This window comes from Neolamprologus brichardi, chromosome 17 (genome assembly GCF_056152115.1).
Source record: "Neolamprologus brichardi isolate AB-2024 chromosome 17, ASM5615211v1, whole genome shotgun sequence".
Classification (NCBI taxonomy): Eukaryota; Metazoa; Chordata; class Actinopteri; order Cichliformes; family Cichlidae; genus Neolamprologus; species Neolamprologus brichardi.
This window is the reverse complement of record NC_142120.1, coordinates 30,686,284-30,700,222: the sequence shown is the minus strand read 5'-3', so window position 1 is coordinate 30,700,222 and position 13,939 is coordinate 30,686,284. Positions and strand designations below refer to the sequence as shown.

At 40.3% G+C, this 13,939-nt stretch overlaps 1 protein-coding gene across 5 annotated transcripts in view; it reads left to right on the top strand.

The window, feature by feature from the left end:
* LOC102798479 (discs large homolog 1-like protein) overlaps nucleotides 1-13,939 on the top strand; it is a 122,530-nt gene that overhangs the window by 14,321 nt on the left and 94,270 nt on the right. For 3 of the 5 annotated variants that reach the window (XM_087830929.1, XM_087830928.1, XM_087830931.1), the window contains exon 1: nucleotides 7,669-8,349. The exons of the other annotated variants lie outside the window; for them this stretch is intronic. In XM_087830929.1, the coding sequence (XP_087687055.1) occupies nucleotides 8,287-8,349 (63 nt within the window). In that variant the 5' untranslated portion in view covers nucleotides 7,669-8,286. Of the gene's footprint in view, nucleotides 1-7,668; nucleotides 8,350-13,939 lie in introns of those variants that run through there. 5 annotated transcript variants of the gene reach the window in all.

Here is a 13,939-nt window from a genome sequence, read left to right as displayed (position 1 = left end):
AGATTATTTTTTTTCTTTCTTAGTACCTTCAGTCAGCCAGTGATATCTAATAATGCATTGGTTAAATGTATAATTGTTTTAATATTACAATTTAATAGCTGATTATTTAAATAATTTGCATGAATTTCAGAGTATTTTATATCTTAAAGTTATGTCCTGTACATTTTTATTCCAGCATAATCTGTCAGTGTTGTGATATTAGGAATATTTGGCTTTGCCAGTCTGTGACTGGAAACTGTGGAGGAAAATCTGTGACAGTCAGCGCTCACTGGTTTTCGCTGGTCTTCGGCTATTTCTTGTAAAGCTTCGGGGTGTGCTTTTGGCTCATTATCCTGCTGCAGTGTTAACCTTTTTTTGGATTCAGGTCACTTGTCTAATTCCAAAGAAGGCTAAACACCTCCAAACTGAAATAACACTGTTACCTCTGCAATTGTTGGTTTGAACCTTTGTGATTTTAATCACTCAGACCTTCTTCTCTTACTATTTTAAATCTACGGGTCCATGTGTGGCTCTATATTGATGTCCTTGTACACTGAAATTGTCACAAATAACTAAAAAGTAGTGCCTTAAGATCAACTACTAATCTGCAGTGTCTGCGACTCTTTGTAGATGCTTTTACAAGGTAGTGTAATCTGACCTTATCCAACTCTAAGCAGGTAACTTTTAAGGAATTGTTTAGAGACCTCTCCTTCTTTAGACAAACGAACTCAGAAGCAACTTTTTTTGTGCGTCAGTGAACAAAGTTCAGTGTATTGATCCTCTCTTTTTCCTGTTCCTGGTTGTTTTTGCATATTAATGATTCAATAATCAAAAAGGTTCTGAAGTCCCATGCACTGCCTTTCAGTCTCATCTTGATTTCACATTGTTTAGAACAACGTTTGGATTTCTGATATTTTCACTTTGTTTTAGTGTTCTGCTAGAAGCTGGTGGACAATAACTCCAAGTTGATTTAATTAAAGAAATCTCTGATAATCAGAATTATTTGAATGCTGCTTCAGACAGTCACAATTAAGGAAACCTGGCCTTTTGTTTAAATGAATTCTTTGCTTTTAATGTAGTTCCTGCTTAGTGCAGAGAGAGCGGTGATTGAAGCAGACTTCAGTGGACATGGGGTGAGATGGAGTTGGGTAACTATGGTGTAAAGCAGGGGTGGGCAATTCCAGGCCTCGAGGGCCGGTGTCCCTGCAGGTTTTAGATCTCACCTTGGGTCATCACACCTGAATCACATGATTAGTTTGTTACCAGGCCTCGGGAGCACTTCAGGACATGTTAGGGAGCTAATTTAGCCATTTAAATCAGCTGTGTTGGTTCAAGGACATCTAAAACCTGCAGGGACACTGGCCCTCAAGGCCTGGAGTTGCCCACCCCTGGTGTAAAGGATGGTAGTGGATTTTGTGAAAAGGATAGAAATGGCTGTGGTGAACACATATTTCAGGAAGAGAGAGGAAAGTTCATTGATGCATAAGAGTGAAGGAATCTGCTCCAATCTAAAAGCGATATGAACAAAATCTGGTCGGTAAGGGAGAGATCTCTTGGATAGTACAGCTAACGTGGTGAGCGAAGCTGCCTAGAGGATATTTGGTATAACCTCTGGTTAAAGGAAAAAGACACGAAGAGTTGGTGGTTCAAACGAAGAGACTGGCAAAGAAAAAGTGAGATACTCTGGGAGGTAGACAGGAATACTGGGAGGACAGGACAAGAGAGAGGTGACAAAGGCAAAGGCTCACATTTTATGTGAGGCTGAAGGAAGAGAGTCCAATCTGGAAAGAGCAGGTTAGGGTGATTAAGGATAGAGGTGGAAATGAACTAATGAGTGAAGGAAGTGTGCTTGGAAAGTGGAGGGAGTACTTTGAGGAGCTCATGAATGTAGAAAATGAGAGCGAGAGGAAGGATGGAGAACAGCTAGTGAATCAGGAAGTCCAAAGGATTAGTTAGGAGGAAATGAGGGCAGCTATGATGGAGGATGAAGAGTGTAAAGGCGATTGCCCCGGATGACCTATCTGTGGTGCTATGGAGATATCAAGGAGAGAGGGCAGTGGACCTTTTAACCAGACTGAGTCTTCCACAGCCAGGAGAGTGAGAGGATTCCTGACGAATGGGAAAGACGTGGCTGGGCAGAACTTGAATATAACATCATTTTAAATAAATAACAGGGGCATAAATGATAAACTAAAATCTTAATTGTGACGAGGAAAAATTTTCAGGTGTTACAGGAGAACACAAACAAACTGGAAAACCAAATTCTTTGGTCAGTTCCAAAGAAATAAAATGACTAAATAGCTAAAACATTTCCACAATCCCAAATTCTTCAACAGTGTCCTCATCTTTTGAGCCTTGTGCTGTGTCCTCAATTGGACCAAGCATGCTGAATATGGAAGCAGACAAGAGAAAAGATCACAGAGAAGATTCACGTAAAGGATGACAGAAGAGGATGGTAGAGATAGGGTGAAATTCAGGCAGATGATCGACTGTGGCGATGCCTGAGAAGAAGAAGGAAGAACATTTTTCATGTCAGAAATTTCACTTGTTTTTTCCCCACATTTACCTGAATAGATGACAGATTTTTTAAAAACTAAATATAAATATATAAAGAACGATAACCAAGTACTGCAGTGCCTGTGTTTTGCCACATTGTGGCACTGTCTGTCTAACAAATTCAGTGACATGATGGGTTTCACATTGTTTCTCTGCAGTGACTTAAAACATCCATGTTTGCTATTTAAATACACAGTCAGCTGACATGTCCCTTGGCATCATTTATTATAAAATATTCAGCAGATAACAGCAGATGTCCTATAATTCATTTCTGCCTCATCTTTATTTTGCTGCTGCTACAGGGTTTCAGCAGGAGTCTGATGCCCTCACCCAGCTTTTAGAGGAAACAATGAGCTCTATTTTAAAGGGAATTCACTCATGTGTAAACTGAATATACAGCTGGTAAAAGGTGATCATGTGACCATATTTAAAATCTTGATGTATGGTGCCTTTTTCAATTGGTTGGCTTGTAGAATGGAGAATCCACAGCGATTGGCTGGAAGGGGGTGTATGAGGTTATTACACACACACATCCGCACAGCGTAGTTATTTCTGTGCTGGCTGACCTACTAATGTTAACATGTAGTGCATGCCTGCTAGGCTCATGAGGTAGCATCCTCTCTCTCTCTTGCTTTTTCCCATTTGTCATTTATTCCTTTTTCTTCACTCCCTTCATCCTCTTTCTTTCTTTCTTTCTTTCTTTCTTTCTTTCTTTCTTTTCTTTCTTTCTTTCGTGTTCTGCTGTTATTTTATTTCTGTGTTTCAGGAAATTTGGTCTGTGATCCGATGTGAGCTTTACTCTCCCAGTACATTCTGTGAGCCATATGATCTAGAACCCCTTAGGTCATCCCAGATGTATGCATGTTTGTGTGTGTGGTTGCACACAGATCAGCAGGAGCTCCATCTGCTCTTTGCCAAACACAGAGGGATTCAGTGTATCGCTGGTCTCCGTGCGAGTTTATCACAAAAACCAAGGCTATTTGAAGACAGGCACCTGAGCCTGTGCTGACTTCTGGAGAAATCCAGTCTCAGGTTTCTGGACTGAAAGAGAGACGTGAAAGACGTTAGTGTATGAATCCAGAATAATTCAGTAGTAGTATATGGCCAATCTCTCACTCATCGAGTGATGTCACACAGTCCTGACTCACTCTAAATCTAGTTAATGAGAAATTTACATTTTCTGCTCTGCACACTACTGAAAAAATATCACCGTAACACAGTGAATATTGGGAAGGAAAAGAAGGGCATTTGGGGTCTATTCAGGATATACAGCTATAAAAACAGCAGTCTGGTTCACTACAAAAAAAATGCAAATTTCCCCAGACTAGGATAAATTACGAGGTTTTGAAATGTGTCAATAATCACATGGTTTATAGAATGACATCCAGGAAATACAGCTTTTAAAAATCTCACAGTGGATCCAAAACACAGTGTTTCTCCCATGAAACGCTTAAAATAACCTCTTGTGTCATTGCATTATTTACAGGACTTGTCTACCTGCATTAACTTCTAAACTTTTTTAGCTCACCCAGGTGCTTCCTTTATCTGTGTACAGCTGGAATAGCATCTAAAAATATTTTGCCATTACTAACACTCAGTTTAAAATACAGCCATAATCGGGCCATAATCTTAAACTGTGGCTTGATTAGTTTGCCAATAAGCCTATAAAATGACCGTAGATGGTATCAGTTTATTTTTCCTTTTGCTTCTCCTCTATTCCGTATTATAAAATTAGCCCCAGTGACCTCAGAGTCACCGTTTGTTCACTTCAGCACCTCTGTTCGTGCACAGTTTCACCTTCGCTGTTTTCTCTCTCATGCTGTGTTGTTTGTTTGCAAGTGGAGGTGAGAAGGCAAAGGCAACCACAGAGAGACTACTGCGTGTGTTTAGGTCTGCATGTCTGCATGTGTGATGGTCCAGATGGCTCAGCCATCAGCATCAAGAGCTTGATTAAGGAGTACGCTTTGACTTCTTTGACTTTCTCTGCCCTTTACCCCCCATTTGCCTGCTCCGTTCTCAGACTCGGCATTTACAACACGTAAAACAGCTACACGCTGTTGTGGAGCTAAATTAATTAGTGGTTAATTTATCTGTTAGTGGATCAATTAGTTGATTAATAGAAGAAAATGCTGAACTGTGACCCAAGTCTTGAAGGAATTTCTTTAAATCTATTGACTGTCTTTCTGTTAAAAGTAAGTTTATCCTTGGACTCAAGGATAAACTTATTTGAATTTCATGGTCACGTATAACAGCCACAAAACATTTTGGCTGTAATTCAAGAACACCGGCACTCAGTTCGAAGCTTTTCTTTGAAGCTTTGTTGCAAAAAATGATGAAGTGATGACTTCTTTATTATCCAAAAGGTGAGGTCAGAGGTCAGTTTTGCTTTAAATTCACCATTATTCAATACGGGAGCAGAAGTGAATAATGTTTTTGTACTTGCTGTCTTTGTCTTTGATGCCCACCTGTTAAATTCCTGCAAATTCTTTATTACATACTATATGAGTCGGCACAGACGTGGTTGTAAATTGATTCAAGTAAGTTGGTCAAGTTGAGCGCTGCAAAGCGTTAATTCTGCTTATCTCTTATTTGACTGAATTGAATATATTTGCTATTGGTCTGGAATAAAAAACCCTAAACAACTGGAAGTTTTCCCCTTGACTTTATTGGGAAAGTAACAGGTTAAACTGTGGCCACTACAGCGCTAAATTTACATACGTAGGGTGGGGGATTGGCAAAAACTGTGCACAGCATAAGTTGAAGCAGAACACAAAGCTCTTCCTGGCAACTCAGCAGATTTCAGTTCGAGGCCACCTCGCTGGTTTTATTTAGCTGATAACAGATGGCATAGCATCCAATTGAAAAATCACATCGAGGACACAGTTCAAGTTGGTTTCGCTTGTTTACGGTTTCTGCAAGCCATTTTGTAACTTATCTTGACCCAAGCTTCTCCTTCCATGCTGTATCTAACTTGAGATAGACATCAGTCTCATACCAGCTGTCAGTCATAACTGCTCTGTGCTCAGCCATGGTCTTGTTGCTGCTCTCCTCAACTCCAGCTTTCCATGCATGTCCACGGAAATGCAGGGAGTTCCCTGAATGGAGCCAAATACAAACACCAAATACAGTTCTTTACTCGAATATGTACAGTAAATACATAGTAATAGGTAGTGGTTTACATATTTCCCTAAAGGACACACATATCCCTTTGGGGTTGTGCACGGTGTAAAAATATGCCACATCACTCATGCAGAGCGACCTGCTGTGGTGCCTCTTTGTAAATAAGGGAGCAGCTGATAGTAGCTTTGTTTTTGTCACAGAATCAATCAGAACTTTAATAGGTTCTTTAGACGTATTTGTTCATTCATTCGAGTTAAGACTTCTATTCGTAAGATAGTTTTGCAAGGATCTCAGTTTCCACTACATACTAACAGTGTGTTTGCTCATGTTCACACCAACAATAACAGTAGCCCTCTCTGTCATTGTGGAGATGTACCAGCAATACCATCAAACAGGTTTTTTACAAAAACCCACAGGATTGTCCAGATGTAAAAATTGCTCAGCTGTTGCAATGACGTCATCAAAAAATGGACTGCAACAACAGCTCATAAATGATGAATGTGCACTTGCAATTGTTGCAGTTAGTAGAAGATTAAATAATTGATGCTATGAGCTAAAAAAATATCTATATTTCACTGTATTAAAACCTGCTATGACATGCACAGATATGTTTTTCACCTTTCATCCTAGAGCAGCACACACATATGAACAGCACTTCTACTACGTGCTGTTCATTGTCTGATTGAATCAACAGAGTGAACTGAAGCATTTTAACTAGTTTGAAAGTTGCACTTTTTGGTGGTCAGCTGACCAAAACAGTAGAATTCCCTTGAAGTCATGTGATCACTTTAATTCAACAATAACTAAAGTAGCATAACCTTGTAACTCTTCAGGACCCTGCACAATACTGTAACATAATAACATGAGAAAATAATAAAAATGAATGATGTTGTATATTGGGACAAGCTTTTTAACCAGTGGTTTAAACCCCACCTTTACCCGCCCAGTGGGTTTTTGCCTCAAGTTTGTTGTTTCCACCTTTAGCAGGAACATTTTTAAGAGCTAAATTGTCATTGGAGGCTGTAACTCTGCTCTCGCTCTCAGACATGTCTGGACTTTCATCAGATTACACCTTTTTTTTAATCATGTAAAAATGTGTAGCATTATTAGTGTGGGCAGTGTGATACAGCCAAAGCCCTACCTGCGATCTGGGTAGCTTGCAGGTAGGAAACCACAAAACAAGATGATGTTAAGACCAACTTATTTTCAGAATAACAGACTTAGATATAACAACTTTAATATGATTTTGTGATTCTTATGATTCATCTGTGTGTCAGACCCAAATTTTCACCTTGCCTGCTCCTGCGCTCTGCTTTGTGAGCAAGAGGCAGGTTCATTTTTTATATTCAAAATTTTTCAGCTGTTTTTAGTGTTTTGGGAAATCCGATGACTTTTTTACACCGTGTTCCCTCTGATCCGTGATCACACTGTCACCTGTGGTTTCAAATGGCTCAGTGCCACCAGCACAACAGCGCTGTGTTCAAATGTCAAATGAACGAGTTATTCCAGTGGTATTTCTTTGCGTGTATGTATCATGCATTGTGACTCTGGATGATGTAATAACATTGTCTCTGCCTCACTTATTTACTCTTTACGTTTCCCTTATTGTGCAGTATTTTATCAGCTCAGTTTTCACTAGCCGTTATAATACTATATCATTTCCTTACTCTTCCTCACTCTGTGCGTATAGGAGTGCATGGATGTACAAATCAGAGCATTACTGCAGCAGGTAGAAAGTGAGAGAGGCGCAAAGAGTAAAAGAAATGCAGGGAGAGAGAAGACACATTTTTAATTCTCCGTTTACCTTTGCAAGCAGGTCTCTGCTTTCTTTTTTTTTCTGTCTTTCTTTCTTTTCCTTTTCGCTCATTGATCTCGCTGTTGAAAGGCGGGCCAAGAGAGGCAGTGGAGCAAACCGAGGGAAAGTGAACAAGGCAAGCAGAGGGAGAGAGAGGGACATCGAAAGAAAGCAAGCAGGAGAGAGAAAGCGAGAGAGTGAGTGAGAGAGAGAGAAGGGTAGTGTTAGAACGAGAGAGGCAAACACTCACACTGCTCACACTGATAGAGAGAGAGGAGATAGAGGATTGGGACTGCTGCTGCAGAGGAGGACAAGAGAGACCACATCCATACTTACACACTCACAGATGCACTCACACATTCATTCATGCACACACACAGACAGACTGACCCACACATGCTGACAATAACAACATACTGAAAACACACTCACAGACACACATACACACACACACACACACGTGCTAACATTTTCTGACACACTCACATACATACATTTGCTGACACACGGGCAGACAGTGACCATGGTGCTCCCTGCATCCTGACCAGCTATGAGGATTACACTGATGAAGATGATGGGAGCGATGAAGAGCGTGAGGGAGAGGACGCTGGCCTGCCACAGCTGAGGACCGTAGTCAGGCGGTGGGGGGTGGGCAGGGGGTGGGAGGGCAGCAGAGTGGGGGATTGTGGGACAGGATGGAGCGCGGTAGATAGAACACATGCGTGTGCATGTGTGCATGTGTCTGTGTGAGTGTGTGGAGGTGTGTGAGTGTGAAATGTGTGTATGAAGGCTAGGATGCCCCCCAAGACTGGGACCAGCTAGCTAACGTTAGCCACATGTTGTGCCACTGCAAAGTAGCATGCACCAACAACACCATATCTCTGATGTTTGGATGCAAGGTAGGTAGAGAGCTATGCATGTTTGTGTTTGTGAGTACGGCAGAGTTAGAGAGACACACAGGTGAAGTTATGGACTGTGGGAGAGAGACACTGACTTAGGCAAAATGTGCTGAGAGAGAAGGGCAGAGGTAATGAGTAAGTTTATTAATGGGCTTGTAGGCAAGGTAAACTAAGGTAAGAGTTAGAAGCCGGAAACAGAGCAAGACAGAAAGCGAGAGAGCTCCGGCTGTGTGTGTCTGTGTGAGAGAGCGAGAGAGAGAAAGAGGCAGGTTTGTTTTCTGCTGTCTGATTTGATATTACAAGGTCTACAGGCAGCTTATTACCAACATCTTCCTCTTAATTCCTGATACTGCAAATGTGAGCGCTAATACATGCGTTTTCAGTTCATTTAGAGATCACGCATAGTACGCAGGGCCTCATTTTAGACTATCGTGTCTAAATGTAGACGTAATTTTGATATCTTTGGTATGATGGTCTGTTACTTTAATTATCATTGAGAATGAGAACTTAATAGTTGGTTTTGGCCTAAAACGTATGATATTTTTCACTATCTGACTGCTGTTTTGTGATTGATCTTTAATTATTTGCCCAAGTAGCATGCTGACCTCATAATATATCAATTTACGGTTACTTCTGAAAATATTCAAAGCTGAAACTGACTTGTCAAGAGCAATCATTAAAAAAGTCTTTGTCCTGTTTGCTGGTGAGGCCTCTCAGCTTACACATTATATTTCTGTTAAAGATTCCCAGTTAAGAAAACATTCAGTAAGTAAAGTGTTACTTCAGGCAGGTCACAAAGTCAAGCTAAGCCGCAAACCCAACAGATCAGCTGATCTCACTGCCAGCCCACATCAGTCGATGGCCTAAGTGATACACTCCTACACATCAGGATATTACACTTCTGCAATTTCTTGCTGCTTTTGCCAAGTTGATTCTTTAGTTTTCTTACTTATAAAGCTTACCAAATATATAGTATGCAACCCTATCAGTTGACTTTTCAACATATACCAGGAACATGAATGTTGACATCATATTTTAAAGTGTTATACCTAGAGATTTTCTTAACGCATCTTAAGCATATAATAACCCTCTTGCACTGCGAGGGAACATCCTGTATTTTCCATGGTGCATGCTGGGACAGCCTCACACACCTGCAAGGCTGAAAATACTTAGACAATGTTATGTGTCCCTTCTTTTGTTTGTCAGTAGAGCTGTATTCTAGCTATTGCTACAATGTTTTAGTTCATTCCTTTTTGAATGTGAAAGGCTTCAGAGTTAATTTGTAATCCATTATTAAATGAATACATTTGTCACCATTATACTTTGTTGTTAGTTACATAACACTAACCTGTGCTAAACGAATAAGCTTGGGCTAAAATTGGCAATCATAGTCTTACCAAGTACTCTGAAACAGTTGAGTGGAAAATCAACATATGAAATATTAAAGCTCCACCCAAGCGCTTCAGGAGCAGTGCTTTGATGTGGTGGAAGTGTTAGTAGACTGTGCTGCATCTTTGAATAGTCATTAAACACGCAGCAAACCCAAAAATGGCTTCATAAATGGGTCTGTACACTTGCCTAAATAGCACAGGGAAAAGTAGACCTGATCTTGAGAAAGGGGTTTGAGACACAGGGGAAGAAAAGTATCAGTCATGATAGTTTTAGTCTTGGTGTTATTTGAATGTGAAAAACTTTGAGGCAGTTTATTTCACAAAGAGATATACGCTACTGCGATTCAAGAAGATGCAGTAGCAGCATTGGTCTTTGAAAGTATTTGTGTGTGTGCATGCTTGGCTTGCTTTTGTACAGTTCAGCAGTTAGGCCATAATAAAGTGTATGGACTTCACTTCTGTCCTATTAGATCACCTCAGTATGACAGCCTGCTAGATAGAGGGAGGCCAGGAGACAACTGTTAGACTGGAGCTTTAGAGAAGGAGCCCGAGTCAACACGAGTGTGGGTGCAATAAGAGCTGTAGTTTTGTCCTCTGGGAGTAAATCTGGACAGGGTGAAAACTGAGTGTATCCTGAGGAGAAGAAGAAAGTTGCACGGTTAGTATGATGTTTCTGAGATTTTAGAAAAACTGTGTTGTTGTAGTAAAGCTTCCATCTTTCAGGTGCAGTCTTCCAAATACGTATACGTGCACAGTATTTGCATATGTCATAAACGCTACAGTGAGAATTACACTCTTGCAATATTTGGTGATTTGATAAAATTTAGAATAAGATTTTTATTATTATATTCCAAAACATATATTTCTTTCAAAATATGGAAACATAAAGCGATTTCCCTAATATTTGTCATGTGTAGTTATTCATTTGCTTGTTTACTGACCTTCGTCTGATCAGCTGCTTGTTCTGTTTGACATTCCAAACATGTCTTACCAACACCAGAGGGTGGTCAACACAAAAAAAAACATGTTTGCAGGGTGTTTCTCAGAACTCTCCTTTGCGTTTTAATTTTAATTTATTAATACTTTAATACAATATTAATATTAATACAATTAATAAATTGGCAAATAGCTAATATTAGCCAATGGTCTATAATAATATAACAAACAGTAGCATCGCAAATAGCAGCTTTTTTTGGCCACTAGTTACAGGTTACATGTACAAATTTTGTTGGGCTCTAAGTTTGAACACAACAACAGATAACTGAATATTACATGAGCTTCAGATGGGCTTTTGAATGTACCATTCACTTTCCTAACTTACTAAAAGCCTCGAACAGCGATGAAAGATAAGTAATTCCTGCACCAAACAGCCACAGTGTACACAATAGAGCAGAAATCAGTCTTAGAAGTTATATTAGCTTGACGTGGCATCATAAAAACTAGCCAGTCAGCCAAACATTAAGGAACTGCTACAATAGAAAGCATAGTGGTCAACTGATGATCATGCCACTGTAATATATTCTTTTGCCACTGAATAATTACAGAGCAATTGGTGCACAACTATGGAGTCCACCCTTTCCTGATCTGGACTCTCTGTCAACTTACTAGGTCAGGTTTTGGTAAGATGAAAGCAGGACAGTGTTTAATGTTTTGTATACTCACTCCTAGCGTGAGAAAGTCTAACTTTTTTTTTTGCCCTGACTGGCTGAAAAAAGCAGGGGAACAGCTGATCTGCTTGGGCTAGCCTTTAGCTTAGTCAGCAGCCTGGCCCACTTACAGCGCTTCTGCTTCCATCTGCACCCACTTCCTACCTTTGAATCAAAAAGCATCTCAAAATACCTTATAGTTGCATGTGAGCAGTGACATCTAACATCTAAAGCTAGCTAAAAGCAGGGGAGAGTATATTTTAAATACATGCACTGTCGCCGCTTTTACCTCGCAAGCAATGTGTCCATTTTGGATGTTGTTTAAGTGCCTGAGAAGATAAATCAAAGTCACCTTAACTAGGTCAGACATTTGAACACATTCAAAATAGATGAATGTGTTCCTCTCTTTCTTTTAAGGCCTGTGTTTTTGCTGGAGACAATTCAGTCACTGTGAAGTCATGTGAGGGAAATCTTCTGTAAACATATTTTAATTCTTAGATCACATATTTTAGCTTTGACACACATTATTGACTAAACAGCAGCTGATGTTACTTTACCTTCTCAGCTGCATGCTTATTTTCATCACATGTGTTTTTATTCAGTTCTCCTCTTAATGCCATCGAGGCTTTCGATAGTATCATTTTTGCTTCATATTCATGTTGTTCATAATAATTACATTTTTATCGGACGCTATTGAAAATATATCAATAGTGTCATTTGTAAGCTGTCATGATTGTTGTATAAGCTGAGAAAAAGCAATTTCTTCGACAAATGTATCCATTGATTTATTGATCGAGTAACATTTTGTTTAACCATTTGTTCTCTTGCTGCCTTTGTTGATAAATCAGTGTGGTCATCACCTTTTCTCTGGAAATAATTGCTTTATGCTTGATTCCAGTGAACTATTAGAGAGAGAGAGCGAGATGTGGGAGAAAAGAGAGAAGGATGAAGGCACATGTGTGTGCGCGAGAAGTTCCTTACGGCAGAGGATCCCCTGCTCTTTCATATCTCACCAAGCGTGACTAATGCCTGGCTTTACGCTGCGCACATACACGCGCACGCACTCACACTCAAACACACACAAACTAACACATAAACATGTACTAGGATGCTGAATCTGCTCCCTATCTAGTCACGTTTTTCTGGCTATGCAAGACTGGCTGACACACTAACACATGACAGTCTCAGTGCGCACGCCTGTCTTTCTGCTTCTGTGTGTGTATGTGTGTGTGGTCAGCGGGCTTTCTGCAGGCACAGTCCTAGTCCTGATTAGGAATGCTCAGCTGCTAATAGCCAAGCAGCCAGAAACCCACACACTGATGTGAAAAGAGACCTATTTGGTGTATCTGTTCATTCATGCATCCATTCATTCAGAGGTGTTCCTGTGCCGTGCGAAAAATAAAAACACAGAATATAGGATTATGGCTGAGTATGTGTGTGCGCGAGTGCAGAGGGCAGTAGAGGCAGTGTTGTGACAACAGTGTGAGCCAGAGCATCTTCATGGTCTTAGCGCCTGGCTGTTCAGACGCTGCTTTCAGGAGCATTCTGAGGCATTTCTGACTAATTAGCAGGAAGATCTTAGCAAGCGCTGGAGAGGAAATGAAATATGCTGAAAGTCTTGAGATCGAGTCAGATCACAACGGTGTTTAGTCCTTATCCCGGTTAAATGAGGTTAAAGTATGTAAGGGGGGGTGTACAAGACAGCGCGCACACATACACACAGCCTTGTCCATTTGAATTCTCAGAAATTAGCTGAATCTGTTCTGTGCTCTCCTGTGAAAAGCAGCCACCCACTCACAGCCTCTGAACACAATATCCAGAATAGATTTGGCATCTTGTTGCTGACCAAGATGGCAGTCAGCTGCAGGGTCAAATGTAGTGACAGTGCTTTAGTGCGTGATGCTCTGGTGAGTCCTTGTCAGCAAATAGTTGTTATAATCGGTGTGTTAATGTATTGGTTACATTTCTTGAATGAACTAATGTTAAGTCTGTTGAATTAGGAGTATATCAGGTTTGATACTGAATAATTCATAGTAACAGTTTTTAACAGTGTGCTCAAATCTGCACAAACTGTCTAAAATACTCTCTTGGGAAAGAAGTTTAATTAGCACTGTGGGCTGTGTAGTTACTGTAGAGTCACAGTGGGAGCTCTACAATAAATCACACAGTCACACTTGTTCCTGTGGTTTACTAAGACATTGTATTGACATAGAGCATTATCCAAATGCCCAACCTAAAGCCATTTCTAATCTATCTCCCTCAAATTGTATGGTTATTATTCTGGGTGCCATATATTCATCACCAAAACTTTGACAAGAAGTTTAAGTCTAAGGAAACACTTAGTTCTTTCTCTTTGCTGTCTAGCAGCCAAGCTTAGCAGCCTAGCTTATTGTATTCTTATATATTAGTAGATAAAATGCCCCACTTGTGGAGGTATGTAATAAGGACAGGAGAGGTCTCAGTGTCTCAGTCACTCCAACTTTATTAACAGACTCTCAGAACATCACATAAAGTTAGCGCCAAAATCTCCACCCCTCACTTCCCTTCAACTTG